Below are 18,710 nucleotides of genomic sequence, written 5' to 3'. Positions count from 1 at the left end.
TTCCCATTCATTCACAGTGGATCAGAAATGGTTGTATATACCATAAAAGTTTAAAAAAAAAAAAAAAAAAAAAAACACTTTGTGTTGCACGGTAAGAATCTTACTGCAATTTTGAGAACGTCCTGATGGAATTCATCTAAACAAGTTGTAATATAAATGTGCTGTACAAACTGTACTGCTGACTGTTCTGTATAAAGACAGTGTCAGGTGTGATGTTTTAAATCTTGTTGTCTCTTTGTTTTCCTGTTAACTTTTAAATAGGAAACATGAGTGGTGATCATTGCTATAAAGATACTATAAATACAGCAGTAAAAATATAATGAGCAACCAGAACTCATAAACAGTATCTCTGCTGGCTCTTAAGCTCATTTCCCCTGATAGGCATCTATTATACATAAAACTTTTTAGTCATAAAAGAAGAAATGACAGAGTAGAATAGATAAATCCAGCTGGAATTTTTTTTTTGATATGCAAGGACAGTGAGCATATCTATACACAGCATACATGTGGGAGAAATATTGTGCAAAACAAAGAAGGAATCTCTGCATGAATGTAAAGACCAGCTAGGAGAGATGTGCACAATTCTGTATTCCCTCAGTCCACAGTATGTGTCTCTGTCTCTCACTGCTCTCATAGTGTTCTCACTCAGACCACAGGGGTTTATCAGTAGCTGGCAGCATCACACACTGCTGTGCACCAGTGTAGCACAGAGTCCAGATAGATAATGGTGCCAGTGACTGGTAACATTTCTCAGCAGCTCACACAGTAGGACGCCTCTCTGCGAATAGTCATACTACTGCATGTGTTGTCATGAAACTGAGTCTAATTCAGTAGGTGGGTGCTTGTGAGAGATATAATGCTGTGGGAAAGTCCATGTGACAGTGGTACTGTTCCACATTGTAGTCATTCATTGCTGTCACATTACAGGTCTTCATTTGATTGTTTTAGGTAACACCACTAATAATGTTTGAAACGATTTTCTCCCCTATAACTACAAATGGATCTTCTGTTTAATATCCGTGTCTTCTTTTTAATAGCTACCCTTAGCTTTTGCATTGTTCCACCACTTGTGAAAGCCAGTTTTTTTGTTTGTTTTTTTTTCTCTTGCCAATCTAAAGAGAAATGCAGCTACAGTACCCTGGCCAGTAGAATAAGTGATTGTTTAACTAAATGCATTACCATTAGGTATACAGTATTATGTGATTAGCTGACAGAAACAGAAGCCAGCTGACTGACACCCACTGAAATTATAAAACAAAGTAGTCTGGATGTTTTAGGTTAATCTGCTGAGTAACTATCATCTTAGAGAAACTGCTGCTATTGTTTTACTTCTGGGACATTTTGTGCTCCTTAATGTCTTAATTCCCAAATACCGGTATGTGCAAATCTCAGTGCAAATGTGCGATGACAGCTTCATACCCTTTATAGTTCACATTTTTAAGCCCCATTTGCATTTTCACATTGTTTAGCACATTGATTTTAGCTGTTGGTATTTATACGCCCTTCAGGATGAAAATGACAACCCACCCGAGTTCAGCACACCGTCCTATGTCATCAAAATCCCAGAGAACATTATTGCCGGTGAGTCCACTTTATGCATTTTGGGGGATACAGTTTAGTTGCTTGAATGTATTTTCTGGTCTGTACAAGAAACAAAGCCCTTAAACATCTCGGCTCTAACCCTATGTAGCTTACAGTCACCTCTTACTTCAATTGCCTTACTATTACCATATTCAACAAATAGCTTCACTTTCTTGAGGGTCTGTTTTTATGTTTTGTTTTATTTGTTTCCTCTGGCCTCTGCTGTCTTATTTGTTTTGATTTTGCATAATGTTTTAAAATCTCAGTCAGAATGCACCATATTGACTATTCAAGGCAAAATCACTGGCTGCTATATTCATTCTCATGCATGCATTCAGAAGACTCTTTTATCCCAGACAATAGATTAGTTTCCAGTCGCTAGAGGGAAATGAGATATTTGACTGCCTCTCTCTCTCTCTCTCTCCCTCTGAGCTCCAGCAGATGCTGGCCATTTTTTGTGTCTCGGACCCAAGTTGAAGGAGCACATAGCAGAGTGGCTTGGGCCAGAGCTGGGGTTTAGAGGACTATGGCTAAAGTCCTTGGCCCTGGCCTGAGGGCCTAAAGCTTGGGCTGCAGGGCTGAGCTCGGGGCTAGCCCTGCGGCTCTCGCTACCCTGTCATCCCCCTGCCTGCTTGGATATTGATCAGGCCTGTGCCAAGTATGGGCTGTGCCAAACATGCTGATAATCCACTAATCCATAAACCCACTCACTGCCATGCTATCAGTTGAGCTCTGAATGGGGGCGGTGAAGAAATTAGCTTTGTGAATGCCATTTCAGTTTGTCTCCACTGCTTGTCTCTCTCTCTTTCCTCTTTACTAGACTTCACATATTTTCCCTGTCTCTGTCTGTAGATTGCATTTTTTTTCTTCCTCCCACTCTGTGAGTTGTAACTTTCTTTCTGTCTAATTCTCCTCATCCCTCTCTCTCCTCAGGGGCAACTGTGCTGCTTGTGAATGCTACTGATTTGGATGCCTCCCGGGAGTTTGGCCAGGCCTCACTCATCTACTCCCTGGAGGGCTCCTCTCAGTTCCGTCTTAACTCGCGCTCAGGTACGTGTGTGCGTGTATTTTCAGAGTAGTCTTGTAATTGAGACAGAATTTTTTAGAAGTGATTCAGTTTTTATTTTTAAATTTAAATTGATTTGAATTCATGTTTTAGATCATTTTGCTGTCAGCTAATACTTAGACTGTACATGGCTTTGAAACCTCTGCTTATTTACTATGTAGCTCTGTCTTTGCACATTGATGCTTAGCCGTGCCAGGACTCTGATCCCTGTGACTTATTTGGAGGCTTTTGAGCTGCAACATGAATTTTCCCTGTCGGGATTAATAAACTTTATCTGATCTTATATTACCTTATTTAACAAATTTTACTCTTATATGAAGCTGCTTTGTAATGACGTTTGCCTGTTGCACAATGAAATGTCTACGGTATGTACCCTTCTTGTTTTTTTTTGTTTGTTTGATTGTTTGTTTTTTTTTTGTTTTTATATTTTTTCATTTTTATTTTTGATCCAATTCCACGTGTCTTTAGGAGAGATCACTACCACAGCCCTGCTGGACCGAGAGCAGAAATCAGAGTATATCCTGATAGTCAGAGCTGTGGATGGAGGGGTGGGCCCACAGCAGAAGACAGGCATCGCCACGGTAACCATAATTTCTCTGATTTTACAGATCACAAAAAAAAACCTAATCCCCTCCCCATTGTTTATTTAAACATTGTTTGGATAAAAATATATTTTGTTGAATTATATATCTTGTACTGCAACTTATAGATTGGAAAACCTATATTGTCCAAGGTTGTTTATGTAATTGGTGTAATAAATAGCTATTTCCCATTTCCCTTAATTTCCCTCACTCCCACTTTTCTCAGGTGAACATTACCATCCTGGATATCAATGACAATGCCCCTGTGTGGTGGGATGAGCCATATCTTGCCAACGTGGTGGAGATGAGCCCAATAAACACGGATGTCATCTCTGTGAGTGCACTTAGTCCAACCTGATAAACTTCACCTGATTTTCAACTAATGTGAACAGCACAAAGAAACACAGTGGAGTAATATTGCAAGAATTTGTTGTTAATTTCATAAAATCTTTGCCTCTACTTTCTATACAGAAATGTGACGTAGGTAGAAAGCAAGTGTCCTTAGTGGTTTTTTGTCTCTATTGATTTGTTATTTCAGTCAGTGGTTTAATTTGTTGACATTGTAAACTCGAATCAGGGGAACAGTGTTTTAATAAAAATAATGGTGTCAGTGCACAGTGATAAAAGAGTGTGGATAATGTTCACTGGGCGATCATTAAAAGCATAGTGAGTTTGAAAACAATGAGTTACTTGTTCACAGTTGATAGACAAATTGCCATCACTGTGTGGGTCATCACAAAGTAAACACTAATATTACCCCAAACTCTCTTTGTCCTGCCGGTGTCTTTGGCAATGTGTTGTTGTTAATTAAGCTCTGATTGTCCATTAATTAAAGAGGCGTCAGTGAGTGTAATTAAGGAAGTCCAATTGCTAATTAAAATGTTGCCTGCAGTCATATGCATAGCAAATTATTCAGCTGCTAGGCAGAGAAGGAAGCATGAACTCATCTTGCAGTGCAAGAAAGTGTAATGGAGAAAGGGTGAGAAAAGAGAAAGAATTGAAAGTGTTGTGCTGCTAAAATGTTGCTGCATTGTCCACTTCTTCCGTTCTTTTAGCTGTTCCTCAGTTGAGATTTTCCACGGTGCATCCAGTGATGCAATGCAGTGTGTAGTGTATGTGACTCTGCTCAGTGGACAGACACTTTTGCCCCTCTGACCATTTTTCAATAAGTCGGACCACCCAGGCTTACAGTCCTATAATTGGCCACATTGCAGCCCTGGCCCAACCAGTGTTTCCATGGTGACAACAGACCACCTGCTGAGTCCTCCTGGAGGTGTCCAGCGAGCCGATGAATTTGGTAGCTGTGCCCAGTGCGAGGATCAGCCCACTCAAATCTCAGAGCACCCCACAATCACTCCTGCAGCCTTTTACTTTCAGCACTTGTCACATATACAGTGAGACTCCTCTAATATCTAATTTTAAAACAATATTGTCTTTTCTGCCACTCTGCAGTCAGTCCAGGACTACAGTTCAATAGACAAGACTCACAAGTTTTAATGTGGTCTGCTCAGGCCAGAATTGATTACTTAAACACTTCCCCACATCTTATATCACCTTATATCTGCCTTTGTCTTTGCAGTAGCTAATCAATAGGCCTCTGAAATGCCTGCCTACCATGTCTCCTTAATAATTGAATACCTGCAAAACCTTTGTTCCTCTAATGACCAATTAACCAGTCTCCTGCATTTTTAGTCAGCACACTGAATAATTGAGAAGCTCTTTAAAAATCAACCAGTGTTTTAGCTGGACTCCCGGCTTTACACATTCATCACTGATCGCTACTTTGTGTCAGAAAAGAGACGTCACCATTTTTCTTTTAGCCGACTGATGTCGTGGAGCATTTAGATGGATGGATGGTTACATGGATGAAGATGCGGGCTGGTTGTGAGAAGGACGTGTGCTTATTACTGCTGCCATTACCATTGGTTCTTCTCTTTGCGCTCACATTCTTCTCCTCTGTTTTCCATTTCTGTCTCAAATCCTTCCTTCCCCCATCTTTCAGTCTATTTTATTAATCTTGTCATGAAACATAACTTTAGGATTGATATGCCATATCTTGTTTGTTCCCTATCCAGGTGTTGGCAGTTGATCCTGACAACGGGGAAAATGGCACAGTGGTTTACAGTATCAGTCCAGAAAACCCCTTCTACACCATCAACACTCGTACAGGAAAGATTCGCACCAGTGGGCTAACCCTGGACAGGGAAAGCTCCAACCCCAGGGACACAGCACTCATGAGAACCATTGTCATCTCAGCTGTTGACCGTGAGTACTGTATATGTGTGTTGTGAGATGTCCTTGTCAGTTATTTTTCTTTCGCTGTGTGAATTTATCTGGCTCATGTAACACCTAAACAATCTGTAACCAAGTTTAAACTGCTTTATATCATTCTCAGTAGAGAGATTTCAATTCTGAGCGATTAGCCCCTTTATCTGAGCCTCATTCTTCAAGTTTTATGTCGACCATGAAACTTTTTACTGTGGCTAATAAACTCCTTTGACCATGAGATGTGGGATAAGTGTGTGTCTATCTGCCGGCGTGTGTGTGTGCGTGTGTGTGTGTGTGTATTTGTGTATTTGTCTTTATATGTCCCTCTGGCACCCTCTTTAGGTGGTATGCCTCCTCTGCGTGCATCAGCAAGTGCCACAGTATTTGTCAACCTGCTGGATCTCAATGACAACGACCCAACCTTCCTCAACCTGCCCTTTGTGGCTGAAGTGCTAGAAGGACTGCCCATTAGGTCCTCGGTTTTTAGGGTAAGCATAACATTTTTTCATGTAGGACATTTAAAAACATATAGGATTCTGAGTCTTTAAATCTTCCTCTTAAGATTTTAGGGTTGCAAATTCTCTTAGCAGTCATAGCAATGTCCCTGTGTCATTTGACAATGTATCTTTCAGGGGCATTTAAAGTACTGTGCAAAAGTTTTAGGCACTAAAAACACACAGGTGATGTTTTTAACATAAATGACTTAAATACTTTTTCATTTATCAGTTTACTTCATACAAAGTGCAGTAAAGGGAACCAAACCTAAATCTAGTCAGTATCTGCAGCTCAACCCTTTACCCTTAAACCAGCAGCAGTTCTCTCTGGTTTGACCTGCACGCAGTTTCTCCTGGTACTTTGCAGAACCTTGAAGAAGCTGCTGCAGTTCCTCTGTAGACTCAGGCTGTCCCAGTGTTTCTGTCTCTTCTGACTCCACACTGTCCAGATCAGGGCTCTGCAGGGGTCAGACCATTTGCTGCAGGACTCCTTGTTTTCCTTGTCTCTGAAAATAGCTCTTCATGAACCCTAGCGGGTTCTTTATGGAGTTGTTGTCTTGCACAGTAAGATGCACTATGAATGTAGGATCAGTCAGACACCTGATGGTGTTGTGTGATAATAATCTGAAACATCTAAACTGCCAAACACTTTTGCACAGTACTGCATATTAAGTAAATATTGAGTAACAGTGTTGACCAGTAGTTAATGACAGATAAGACTTTATAGTCATTTAGCCATGATGATAAATTATAAATTATTCACTAATCACACTTTCCCAAGTGATCTTCTGGTATGTTTTTTCATGATCATTGTTATCCAGTTAAAATAAATCTTTTACACAGCTCCTTTTCTACATCATGCTCTCCTATATTCTTTCAATAACCTCCAGTGTTCTATCTTGGTTTTTCTCTCCCTCTCTGTCACTCTCTCTCCTCTAGGTCCAGGTGGAGGACCCAGATGAGGATAAGAATGGTTTGATTACAATGGCATTACAGATGGGTATGCCTCGCCTTGACTTCTATCTGAACACCACCACTGGTGTTCTCACCTCCACAGAAGTCCTGGATCGTGAGCAGATTGGACAGTACCAATTGAGGATTATAGCGTACGACGCAGGAAGGTTCCCTCGCACCTCCACTTCAACCCTCACTGTCTCAGGTGAGAGTCTGTGGCTATTGATGATGAGAAACTGGGTTGAATTTAGCTCTCTCTGAAATTGTCCTACATATGAAACTGCCAGGCCACAGCATGATTGGATTTTCAGTGAAATTAGGAGTTACGTCATTATGGTTCATAAGTTAACTTGTGACTTCTTAGCAATCTGGCAGGAAGGATCCCAATACCTGCTGGTGGGACGTTGAACATCCCAAAACAAGAGATATGGTCTGACTGATAAAAACAAAAAAGGAATGGAAATACTTTTCTCCACAGATGAGATGAGATGAGTCAAATGTATCAAAATATTTTGAACTATTTCGTACACATCTGTTTCACAGATGACAGCACAAAGGCACATGTTTTGCCAGACCCTGGATTCTCATATCTGATAAGTGTTTCTACTCACTGCACCACCCTGCTGCCTTGCTTGTCCTCATTTACATCTATCTGTGTGTCCTCATGTCTCTCTGTCTGTGTGCTTGTGTGCGTGCGTCAGTTCTGGATGTAAATGACGAGACGCCCACCTTCAACCCTCGTGTGTACAATGTTTCCCTGAAGGAGAATGTCCCTAGAGACCACATTGTAGTGCGCCTCAGCTGCTCTGACAATGACGCAGGCCTCAACGCCGAACTTAGCTACTTCATCACAGGTCAGTGGGTCACAGTGTTTTTTTGAGCTGTGTCTCTGGGCTGAAGTGTTGTTTTGGGGACTACATGTTGAAGTTCACATTGCACATTCAGTATTTTTGTCCATCCATCCATCCATCTGTTTGTGGATTTTTGTATGAGGTGAGCTTTTCTTGCATGCTTCTTTTATTATTTTAAATGTACTGTATATATTGTACTGTGCAGAAGTTTTAGGCACTTGATGTTTTAGATTGTTATCACACAACACCATCAGGTGTCAGATTGATCCCAGATTCATTGTGCAGCCCATTGTGCAGGACAACAAGTCCTTAAAGAACCCATAAAGTCCATAGAGAGTTCATGAAGAACTATTTCCAGAGGCAAGAAGTACCAGGAGAAACTGCGTGCAGGTCCAACCAGAGAGAACTGCTGCTGGTTTAAGGGTAAAGGGGAGAGCTGCAGATACTGATTAGATTTAGGTTTGGTTCCCTTTACTGCACTTTGGATGAAGTCAATTTATAAATGAAAACACAATTTATGGAATTTATATTAAAGACATCCCCTGTATATTTTTAGTGCCTAAAAATTTTGCACAGTATTGTATGCCAATGAGTATATGTTATTAATACACTGTAAATTAATTAGGAAATGTGTTTGTGTTTTGTATTTTTAGGTGGTAATCAAGATGGTAAATTTAGCGTGGGCTTCAGAGATGGAGTTGTTCGAACGGTGGTTGGCCTAGACAGAGAGACCCAGGGAGCATACATTCTGGTTGTAGAAGCTATAGGTGTGTCATGAATTCATATATTTTATAAGGTTAGAAATCCTTCACCATATTTTATTATGTTCATTTTTACATAATGGTCCTATTTGTTGCTATGGAGCTTGTTTTCTTGTTTATCTTCAAAGCTGCTTCTTTCTACTCATGTATGACAATAATGGAAAAAGAAAGTGATGCCTGCACATCTGCAGTGATTTCAGACTATTGCTCAACTGCCTTTGTTCCTGTTTGAAAAGAAAGAACAAAAACTCTGAGGTTTTCCTGTTTTGGAAACCATTGAGTCAGGGTGGCTTATCTGCTAAGGCAGCCAGAAACACAAGAGAGGGGACAAGAGGCAGATGTAATGTAAAACCGTGCGAGGGGAACAGAATTACACATATTGTCGTTTTCACAAGCAGCTGAAAAAGTTTTGATGAGCCAACAATCTTCCAGTCTTACTTCTTTATAACAACCTATTTTTGGTTTCTGCTCTATTTTCCAAAAACTAATGGATTCTTTAATTTAACATAGAAAATGCAACAGAACCAGGTACATTTTGTATATATATGCTGTAACAATATACTTCAGATTTTTTACTTTTTTAGGAGCGCTAGCCTGTGGTACAGCCCTGAAATGAAAGCCATGTCTATTTAAATTGTCCTTGTGCCAGCCCTAAAATTGGCATTAACATGAATGATTCCAGCCGAAGTGTTTGTGAATGTGTCTGTTTCTGCACATAGACAATGGTCCAGCAGGCAGCCGGAGGACAGGCACAGCCACTGTATTTGTCGAGGTGCAGGACGTTAATGACAACAGACCCATCTTTCTCCAAAACAGCTATGAGACCAGCATACTGGAGAGTGTGCCCCGAGGAACCAGCATCCTTCAGGTAGAATATACACAAACAGCTAAGCCCAAAATGAAAAATATAGCAAATATACTGCACTTTCAGCAGTCAAACATAGGACACTTTATTTCTTAGCATCACAAAACACAAAGAATCCTTTACAAAGTGTTGTCTTTTTGGCTCGGGTTGCATTTGCCTTGTATTGGTAACAAACCTGTTTTGCGACATGCATGGAATCACACTATGAAATAAATCCTAGTATTTGTCTTGTTTCACATGACTTACCACATGGATGGGGATTACAGCCTCAGAGCAATTAACAGTGCTAATGTAGAGGAACAATGCTTGTCTTCAATCTTTGGATGTGAGAGGTGAAAATTAAAACCTAATTTTGAAAATATATAGATTTAATTTAACTGTGACATCCTTACCAAGAGAACAGTAATAGAGCTGGGTCTTTGTGATATTAAATCATTTTTACTTCCGGTGAATAAAGTACAAAGCTGTGCTAAAAAAGTCCATCCATCCATCCAAATGTTACCTGCTACTAGGGATGACATGGTCACAGAAATGTGTGAACCCTGGCACACTGCAAGATTGCCTAAAGTGTAAACATTTTGTATTGTAATTGACTTCATCCACCTAATATTCAAAGTATGTTAAAACAAATGCTAAAAAAAGTCTTTTTAGGTACTCTGGATTCACACCTGGTATTAGTCATGTTTGCAGCACTGACCATAAAATATACATGTATCACTTGTTTTATCCTCCAGTCATATTTCAGTGACGTAGTCAAGTAGACATGGCGTAGTGAGGTGGGGCTCCATGCTGACTTCAGGCTGTGGTGTCTGTCGGACTGGAGATTGAGACACATGTGGGCTCTCACGCTCATGTGGCCTGCGATGGGGCAGTCGTCTAAAGGACAAGTTGTATGAACGCCGGTATGAGCCCAGCCTCCTCCACGTCTTGAGTTGTGGCTCACTGGACCGGCTTCTTCTGCGGGTCAAGCTCTCACCCGGACCATAGCTAGCTTCACAGTCCCCGTCCTGTTTAGAACGCCGGCACACCGCCAGGAATGCTGCTATCCCTGCTAGCAGCAGCGATAAACCCAGCACCACCATGATGGTGAACTCTGGGTCGTGGATGTCTGAGGAATGGGATGGAGGCTTTGGGATGGTGGGAAAGATGGTGGTGGTGGTGGTCAGGGTGGACAGAGTAGTGTTTTCTGTGGTAGAGGAAAAGGTGTAGTTGAAGCCTGGCTCAGTGGTGTTCATGTTGCCTTGTCCCTGAGTGGAGAAAACAGCATTAGATTGTGGGTTTATGTCAGAAGGACGTACATTTGTACATTTGTGTGTCAGAAAGTGTGTGTGTGTGTGTGTGTGTGTGTGTGTGTGTGTGTGTGTGTGTGTGTGTGTGTGTGTGTGTGTGTGTGTGTGTGTGTGTGTGTGGGGTCAGTAATTATCAAAGTGCCACAGCAGCTTTATGGATATGCTGCCTCACCAGCCAAACCTAACCAAGCTGAGTGGGTTTATTTTGTTTTCATTTTTTCACTTTATTAGGATCATACACTCCTGGGCTTATAATTCATGCATACAAGCAAAAACACACACATGCACAGAAAGCACTGCATGCACATATGGTGAGTGTTTGACATTTGTGGCAATTATCTAGCTATTAAATCAAGGACTACAAAACAGTTGATGCTTGACAGGCTTTCACCAGTGTAAAACAAATTGGGTTTATTAAAATGCCCCTTGTAAAATGCAAGGCACCCACCTCTTCTCCGGTCTCCAATTACCCCCCCCCCCCCCCCCCCCCAATTCTTTGTGCCCCCATCTTCAGCGTAGTAACATTTGTAAATGTCATCGTCCTTAATTCAGCAGAGACAAAGCATGGCTTATCGGTTTAAGGAAAACACATTGGGACGTGAAATTATTTTTAAGACCAAATGCCAGGAAAGCTGTGAAAAGGCCAGTGGAGCAGGATGGCTCGTTAGAGAGCCAGTTCATTAGTCAGCGCCTCCAAGCACGTACTCTGCACGCACACTCATACACCCACACAGCTATTCAAATGTAAACTTTCTTTTTCACCTACACATGCTGTGGGCTGCACTGCACATATTCATTATTAGGCACACTGCTCTTAAGCTTGGCAGCGTAGCTGTAAGGTGTTCTCCCTCTCTATCACACCACATCGTCACTTCTCCAGATCTGACTGCTCAGCTGCTTTTGAAACAATGAACTCGTCTCTTAACTTCCTCACAAGCACACTTGTCTAGTATTTTCATATTTTTAAAGTTGGACCAAATGCGTTTTTCACAAGTTCTCCAGTAATTTCTTAGCATCATATTTTAGTTATATTTTTGATGAATTAAATTTTAAATTATCTACATAGAAGAAAGAAATGAATTGGTAATACAATAACATTTCATAGATGTCAGACTTTGTTTGCTAGTGTACAAATTCACATCTTAGATAAGTCATGTACCAAATGGTACAACAGCTTTCACATTCTTCCTTAGATACATGTGTAGTTACTCAAGCACATGTCAAGCATCTCACATTTTAAAATGCGTATTTTAGGAGTTTGATTCCAAAATGACTTCACAGCAGACAAAAATGTATATTATAAAAGAATTCAATGAGATGGTTAAACTTACCACCTTAACATTTGAAAGTACTGATTGCATTACATTACATTACCCCTAAAAATGCCAAGCAATTCACATTTTTTCTTCATATTGGACCTTTAGTAATTTCAAATAAAACCCTTCAAAAAAATATTCACATATATACTCACACCCACACTTTAGACTCTTCAAAACAGCACCTTGCTTAGTCCCAGTAACTGAGGTCAGACCTGTTTCTTGGGTCCACACTTGTTTTTCCCCCCTTAAACTGCTGCTTTCCCAGAGACAGAGGGGAAAACGCTGGAGAGGAAGAGGGAACAAGGAGGAATAGGGGGAAAATGTGTGTAATAACATCACAGTTGAAATATTTCAGTATTGTTTTAATCCCGTGGAGCCAGAGACAATAGTGTATTTTCTGAGCCACACAGAGGCTTAGTGAATAATCCCTTAGTGCTTACACATATAACATCTGGCTCTGCAATGTATTCTTACACTTTATACACCCCTTTTATGGCTTAAGTGGTGCAGTCCACTGTGTAATACCCTATTCATCACTCACCAATCTGACCCCCGAGTCTCTTTTTTCTCCCATCTCCCCCTCCCCTCTCCTCCTCTTTCTCCTCTCCTCTCTTCATCTCTTTATAAAGCTAATGAGACTGAAGTTGGGCCCCTCTTCACAGAGGGAGTGAGAGAGAGCACAGGAGGAGACACAGTGCAAGAGACACAGACTGTGAGAGTGTCAGTATTTGTGCGTACCTGAGTGCACGTACATGTGTTTGATTGTCTTGATGTTGTGTGTGTGTGTGTGTGTGTGTGTCTGTATGCGACTGAATATGCACTTTCTTGGCACATCCACAGAAGAGCAGGGTGTCCTGAAGACAGGCTCATCCAATGCCAGCAGCTCTGTGCCGCTTTGGATTCAGAAGTCAGTCTTACGACACGGCCCATTCACCAGCGGCCCAGCATGCTCCACTATTTATCTGTGTACGCTGTGGAGCCGTGCTGTCTGTGCTGGGTTTGGATTTTTGTCCGTTTCTGGCTTTCTTCCTGTAAGAGGGAGAGTTTCTTAGTGCCAAGCCATGTTGGAGTTGTTGTGGCAACAAGACACTGAGCAGCAGTGGATGTGTTTTGAATGAGGAACTAACATTCCTCATGTTTTTCACTCATGTTTTTTTTTTGTTTTAGTTCAGTAGAAACCACTGAATCGATAAAAAGAAAATTGTATGAAATGAACAGTCATGTATCTGTAACACTAAAAGTAAACATAACATCCAACTTAGCAACACTCACTAGTAACAAAATCCACTGGACATTATGATGATACATTTGTGGCTCTTGCATATTTTTTCCATTGTTATTGTCAGACTACAAAAATAAACAGTTGTGACTTTGTAAGAGTAGAAGTTGTAAAGAAAGATTAATGGCTTGGGTGTCATTCCTGTGCATAACTGAATTGTTTGTCTTTACTTATTATTGTGGTTGTGTCCCTGTAAAGTTTTTATGTAAGTTTCTGCTTAAATGTTTCTGTACAGGTTCAAGCCACAGATGCAGACCAGGGGGAGAATGGCCAAGTTCTTTATAGGATCCTCACAGGTAAAGTCTACTGGCTTTATATTTTCCTCCCAAACAGTCTTCTATCTCAAAAACAAATGCACTGAAACAGTGTTAATTTTATTGACAATGACAAAAATGTTCTTTAACCTGTTTCAATGACTAGGACTAGACGCTGACGAGCTAAAACTAACATCTAATTAATAGTCTAAATACTGAGACAACATTAAATGTTTTACTAAATGTTTCCCAATCTCACTTTCACTGTTTCTGGCTGTGTGTGTCTGTGTGTCTGTGTGTGTGCGCACAATCATGTTTGTGAATGCATACATGCAGGGAACAGCAACAATCTATTTAGCATAGACAGACAGACCGGGCTGGTGACTAGAGGCCTCAGGGCTCTGGACAGAGAAACGAGCAGCTCCCATGTGTTGGAAGTGGAGGCCTACAACAGTGACGAGAGCAGCATGAGGAGCTCTGTGAGGGTGAGGAAAAGGAGGGCATCTGGAGGGGAGGTGCTACAACATACAAGTTTCATCATTGTGCTTCATGCTTTTTATTATAGAAGATAATAAAATGATGTATGAGTATATGATGTATACATTTCACAAAAGAAACCATATTGTAAAAAATGGATGGTCTTGTCGAACATGCATCATCTAGTTTGGAAATGTGGATTTCAAAGCACCCAGGCCTTTAAGTGAGACTCAGATGACTCAGAGTTGATCAAAATGTATGTATCAAAGAGTATGTCTTGCCCTGCAGGTGATCATTTATGTGGATGATGCCAATGACGAGGTGCCAGTGTTTACACAGCAACAATACAACCGCCTGGGCCTGAGAGAGACCGCTGGAATTGGTACCTCCGTGATTGTAGTGCGTGCCACAGACCCTGACACAGGTGAGTCAAAGCTCAGACCAGTAAAAGATGGTGGCAACAAAGTCGACTTCAGTATCGCTTCAGTCTTTAAACGACGAGAGCCAGTTGTTTGCTGGTCAGACAGTGGGTGCCCATCCAAAGAGCCGTCTCGTCACATCACCAGAATCTTTTCTACTTTGTAACGTCACACTGTCACACAAAACTTCACTGTAAATGGTATTAAATTAGTACTTCTGTTCCACAGGTCAAACTTCTTCTATTCACTTCTTGTCAGTGTAAAGAGTTTCTTGGGCACATCATGATGAATCTGGTGTTATGACATAGATTTTCCAGAGCATTAGAACAGGCCAGAGATAAACACAACAAAGGCAACAACAATGTTAAATAAAACACAGAATGGAGGAAGCTGTTTACTCACTCTAACACAGTTACACGGTTTCCACAGTTGTAAATATCCTGGTAACTATATGAAACTCTCACAGTAGTTGAAAAATAGCTTCAACTTCTTATTATAATCATTTCCCTACTAACTGTGTCCTTTCTACCTGTTCAGGTAACGGTGGAGCTGTTAGTTATGCCCTTGTGTCTGGATCAGACCGCAAGTTTGAGGTGGACATAAGCACTGGCCTGGTGACCACTGTAGACTACCTGGACTATGAAACCAAGACCACCTACCTGATGAATGTCTCAGCCACTGACCAGGCTCCACCTTTCCACCAAGGCTTCTGCACCGTCTATGTCACGTTACTTAATGAGCTGGATGAGGCCGTGGCCTTCCTCTCCACCGGTTATGAGGCTTCATTGCCTGAGAACATTGCCACAGGGACAGAGGTGGTCCAGGTGAAGGCCCAGTCAGCCGACAACTTGAATCAGCTGACGTACCGCTTCGACCCTGACACGTCGCCTGCAGCTCTGGCCCTCTTTAAGATAGACAGCGTTACGGTGAGTAAGAGCGCAGTGGAAGAAAACTCACTGAAGAGATGAACACGATATCTACATGCCTTTTTTACACTTCAAAGACAACACCCACCTTCTATCGAATATGTTTCATTCATTAATCGCAGCGTGATTCAATAACTCCTCTTTCTTTGTGATTTAAGCTAATGCTGCTGTTATTGCCTGACTGTAAGCTGATCAAAGAGCTTGTTGGCTTTGAAGTCATTTGATTCCTTTGATAAAGAAGAAATAGGGACTTTTTTGAAAATGTTGTTTTTTTATCATACTTTAGTCTTTGACAGTCCCTGTTGTTGCTCCCTGTCTGTCACACTGGAAAGTTTTCTATCTTGAATACAATAGCTTCTTTCTAGGGGAGGAGATATATGCTGATGTGTTTAATGTTTCAGGGCCGCATCACAGTGACAGGCCTGCTTGACAGAGAGAAGGGCGACATGTATACCTTAACTGTTGTGGCTGATGATGGAGGACCTAAAAAGGACTCCACTGTGGTATGTTGCATCATTGTGAATGTTGTTATTTAAGTCCTACCCTTCTTTTCATGAGCAGTTTTGAATTGATTACAGTACATGTTTATGTATGTGTTCTGTTATAGAAATCTTAATGGCATTCCTCTTTTATTCATTGCATCTGTCATTGGGACTGCAGAAGGTAAGAACTGCATTAAATGGAGTTGTGTTTGAAATGCTTGTTATGTACTTTTAGGTTTGGTTGCTTTAATTAATATCTAAGGTAAGTATCATTTTAGTGATCTTAGGTACAGCCTACATTCGATCTTACCTTTTAACAGGTTTCCATAACCATTCTGGATGAGAATGACAACAGTCCAGAGTTTGACATCACATCTGACACTTCAGTGAACATCCCAGAAAACACACCCATTGGAAAAAAAGTGGCACTCGTGATCGGGAGGGACAAAGATGCCGGATTGAATGGACTGGTGAGAATAATGGAAATACGGTGACTCACTCAGACAGGAAAAAATCTCTAAACTTTAAATATCTTACACTGTGTGCAGTACTAGAACAGCACATAATCATCTTTGTAATACCTTTACAGGCCTGCTGCACTTACTTAAGGACATAACCAAAAAGACAGGCCTCCCCAGACCAGTTTAGTTTGTGTTAATTTGAGAAGAAAATTGCAATACTGCGCCAGTAAACACATTTTACAATTTACTCCAGTGAAAACAGTACTATATTGTGCAGTTTTGTGCTATAATGTCAGTTTATCTTTGTCTCATTTTGACTCATTACTCTCTTTCAGGTCAATTTCACTTTGGTGGCAGGCAACATGGAGGATGTGTTCAAGATCAAGACAGTGAACCATACCTATGGGGAGGTTTATGTCAATGTTCGTCTAGACAGAGAGTCAGTAGACCGTTACCTACTGAAGGTCAGGCCGTAATCCATGTAGTTATGACATTTTTCACTACATACTGTTGTCTGTGTGTCCACAGCCCTGACCCAATGTCTAAATAAAGTGTCACTTACTGTAATTCATTGGATGATACAAATACATATTTGTGTGCCCTTTTTTAGGTATTGAACTGATCCGACCAAATCACAATATTAGAAATTAAAGCACACTGCGTCTTATCAGTGTTACACAGAAGTACCAATATTGAAAGTTGGATTTATTTTTATTTTATTTTAAAATTTAGCCACTTGTGCATATGTATGTTGTTACAGGTGCGTGCCACTGACAATGGCTCACCCCCCAGATACACAGATCAGACCCTCACCGTCAACATCTTGGATGTCAATGACAATGCACCTGTTATTGAAAGCCAGAGAGGCTACAATGTCAGTGTTAGTGAGGTAGGGACACACACATTACATGCAGCATGGTTCACAATGTTTTACTCACACGTGATTTGCCTTCAAATTTGCATGTTTGAGTGGTTTTGTATACACATAGTTTTTAGCTGAATAATGTCAGAAGTGCTGCTATAACATGTTTTTCAGCTAGTCAAAAAAGTATTCGTCATGCATTTGCATTAATTCTGCTTTAGGGAATCATTAATGATGTTTCTTTTATAATGTAAATGGCAGAATGTTGGAGGAGGTACGTCTGTCCTCCGTGTGACGGCTACTGATCAAGACATCGGCCCCAATGCCATGTTGTTTTACTACATAACTGCCGGAAACCAGGACCTGACTTTCCGCATGGACCGTGTGACAGGAGAGATGGTGACACGGCCAGCCCCTCCTGACAGAGAGCGACAGCAAGAGTACCGACTTACTGTCACTGTGGAAGATGATGGGGCACCACCTTTGTCGGTAAGATGCAAGGCCCTGCAACAACAGCAAAAAATCTATACCAACAACTCAAATCAAATACTAATAACCTGCAAAAAACTATTCATTCCTATTCATATTCCTATTCATATTTTTTGTCTAGTATAAAATACTAAAGACTTACTCACTTAAAGAAGTTGTTGCTGTATTAATCACTTTTTGTCACTGCTTTATGTTATCATGGAAATAATTTCTTTATGTGTTCACAGTGCAGTATAATGCAGTAACCTGTACAATAGACCATGAATCTGATCTGATCTAATCACAGTGACTTGAACTAGGCAGAAAGGACAGGACAGGTGAAAAGGGGATTTCTTATCCCATCTTATGACCAGAAGAGGGCTCCCCTCTGATCAGTCCAAGTACCAGCAATTATACCTAAAATATGTGCTCCTTCTGGGGACTCTGGTCCTCTGTTTACTGCCTCTTTATTTAACTGTCTTAAGAGAAAGTGCAGTACAAATCAGCTATGAAACATAATAAGACATGCTTCAACCTGCCCACATGGTAAGTTGAACACAGGGGTTGGTTAATCTTCTGTATGAGCTGATCAGCTGTGACACAGGAAACATCTTCTTTTGCAAACAGGAAATCCACAAATCATATTTACAAAAAGAGCAATGTGTATGTGTTGCTCTTCCTGTTTAAAAAATGTCTGTTCTGTGTACACAGACAGGAGTTATGTGTCAGATGTGTATGCATTGTCATATGATATAGCTATCTGACTGCATGTGGCTTTTTTTAAAATTATTTTTAACTTTGCATGTGTAAGGCACACAATGAGACACAAGTGGGAGATAATAATGCAGCTCTTGCCACTGCACATGAATAGTTAATGTCTGGGTAGGACCATGACCAATACTAGGCATCCCCTCCTGCCATGTAGCTCACTGTCTCTTCTTATAAAACAACATACTAAGCTTGTTTTTATCATTTTGTCTCCTCAATGGCAGACTCCCTCTGGTGTGCACCATCTTAGAGGCACACAAGTGGAACAACCTTGTTCCATCTGTA

At 40.9% G+C, this 18,710-nt stretch overlaps 2 protein-coding genes across 3 annotated transcripts in view; one reads left to right on the top strand and one right to left on the bottom strand.

Moving 5' to 3' along the window:
- The window catches only part of cdh23 (cadherin-related 23), a 138,119-nt gene that overhangs the window by 92,348 nt on the left and 27,061 nt on the right, over positions 1 to 18,710 (top strand). Inside the window, exons 17-36 of the mRNA XM_026310064.1 lie at positions 1,509 to 1,581; positions 2,515 to 2,631; positions 3,116 to 3,228; positions 3,455 to 3,562; positions 5,304 to 5,493; positions 5,839 to 5,984; positions 6,930 to 7,149; positions 7,646 to 7,798; positions 8,449 to 8,562; positions 9,276 to 9,424; positions 13,544 to 13,604; positions 13,899 to 14,047; positions 14,328 to 14,463; positions 14,996 to 15,384; positions 15,786 to 15,887; positions 16,045 to 16,047; positions 16,187 to 16,336; positions 16,663 to 16,791; positions 17,088 to 17,216; positions 17,451 to 17,678. Coding sequence (XP_026165849.1) covers positions 1,509 to 1,581; positions 2,515 to 2,631; positions 3,116 to 3,228; positions 3,455 to 3,562; positions 5,304 to 5,493; positions 5,839 to 5,984; positions 6,930 to 7,149; positions 7,646 to 7,798; positions 8,449 to 8,562; positions 9,276 to 9,424; positions 13,544 to 13,604; positions 13,899 to 14,047; positions 14,328 to 14,463; positions 14,996 to 15,384; positions 15,786 to 15,887; positions 16,045 to 16,047; positions 16,187 to 16,336; positions 16,663 to 16,791; positions 17,088 to 17,216; positions 17,451 to 17,678 — 2,859 coding nt within the window. The remainder of the gene's footprint in view (positions 1 to 1,508; positions 1,582 to 2,514; positions 2,632 to 3,115; positions 3,229 to 3,454; positions 3,563 to 5,303; positions 5,494 to 5,838; positions 5,985 to 6,929; positions 7,150 to 7,645; positions 7,799 to 8,448; positions 8,563 to 9,275; positions 9,425 to 13,543; positions 13,605 to 13,898; positions 14,048 to 14,327; positions 14,464 to 14,995; positions 15,385 to 15,785; positions 15,888 to 16,044; positions 16,048 to 16,186; positions 16,337 to 16,662; positions 16,792 to 17,087; positions 17,217 to 17,450; positions 17,679 to 18,710) is intronic.
- Positions 10,156 to 12,284, bottom strand: LOC113132155 (uncharacterized protein C10orf105). 2 transcript variants are annotated; one of them, XM_026310069.1, is made up of 2 exons: positions 12,188 to 12,284; positions 10,156 to 10,668 (listed from the first exon to the last, which is right to left on the bottom strand). In XM_026310069.1, exon 2 carries the CDS (start codon positions 10,654 to 10,656, stop codon positions 10,156 to 10,158), a length of 501 nt encoding a protein of 166 aa, XP_026165854.1. In that variant the 5' UTR covers positions 10,657 to 10,668; positions 12,188 to 12,284. The 2 variants fall into 2 exon arrangements, with proteins under 2 accessions (XP_026165854.1, XP_026165852.1); XM_026310067.1 differs by having other exon boundaries at positions 12,182 to 12,280.

This window comes from Mastacembelus armatus, chromosome 15, assembly GCF_900324485.2.
Source record: "Mastacembelus armatus chromosome 15, fMasArm1.2, whole genome shotgun sequence".
Lineage (NCBI taxonomy): Eukaryota > Metazoa > Chordata > Actinopteri > Synbranchiformes > Mastacembelidae > Mastacembelus > Mastacembelus armatus.
This window is presented reverse-complemented; position numbering and strand designations above follow the sequence as displayed.

What these genes read in the sequence shown, in the direction of transcription:
- LOC113132155 (XM_026310069.1), bottom strand. Translation starts at nt 10,656, where the DNA reads ATGAACACCACTGAGCCAGGCTTCAACTACACCTTTTCCTCTACCACA.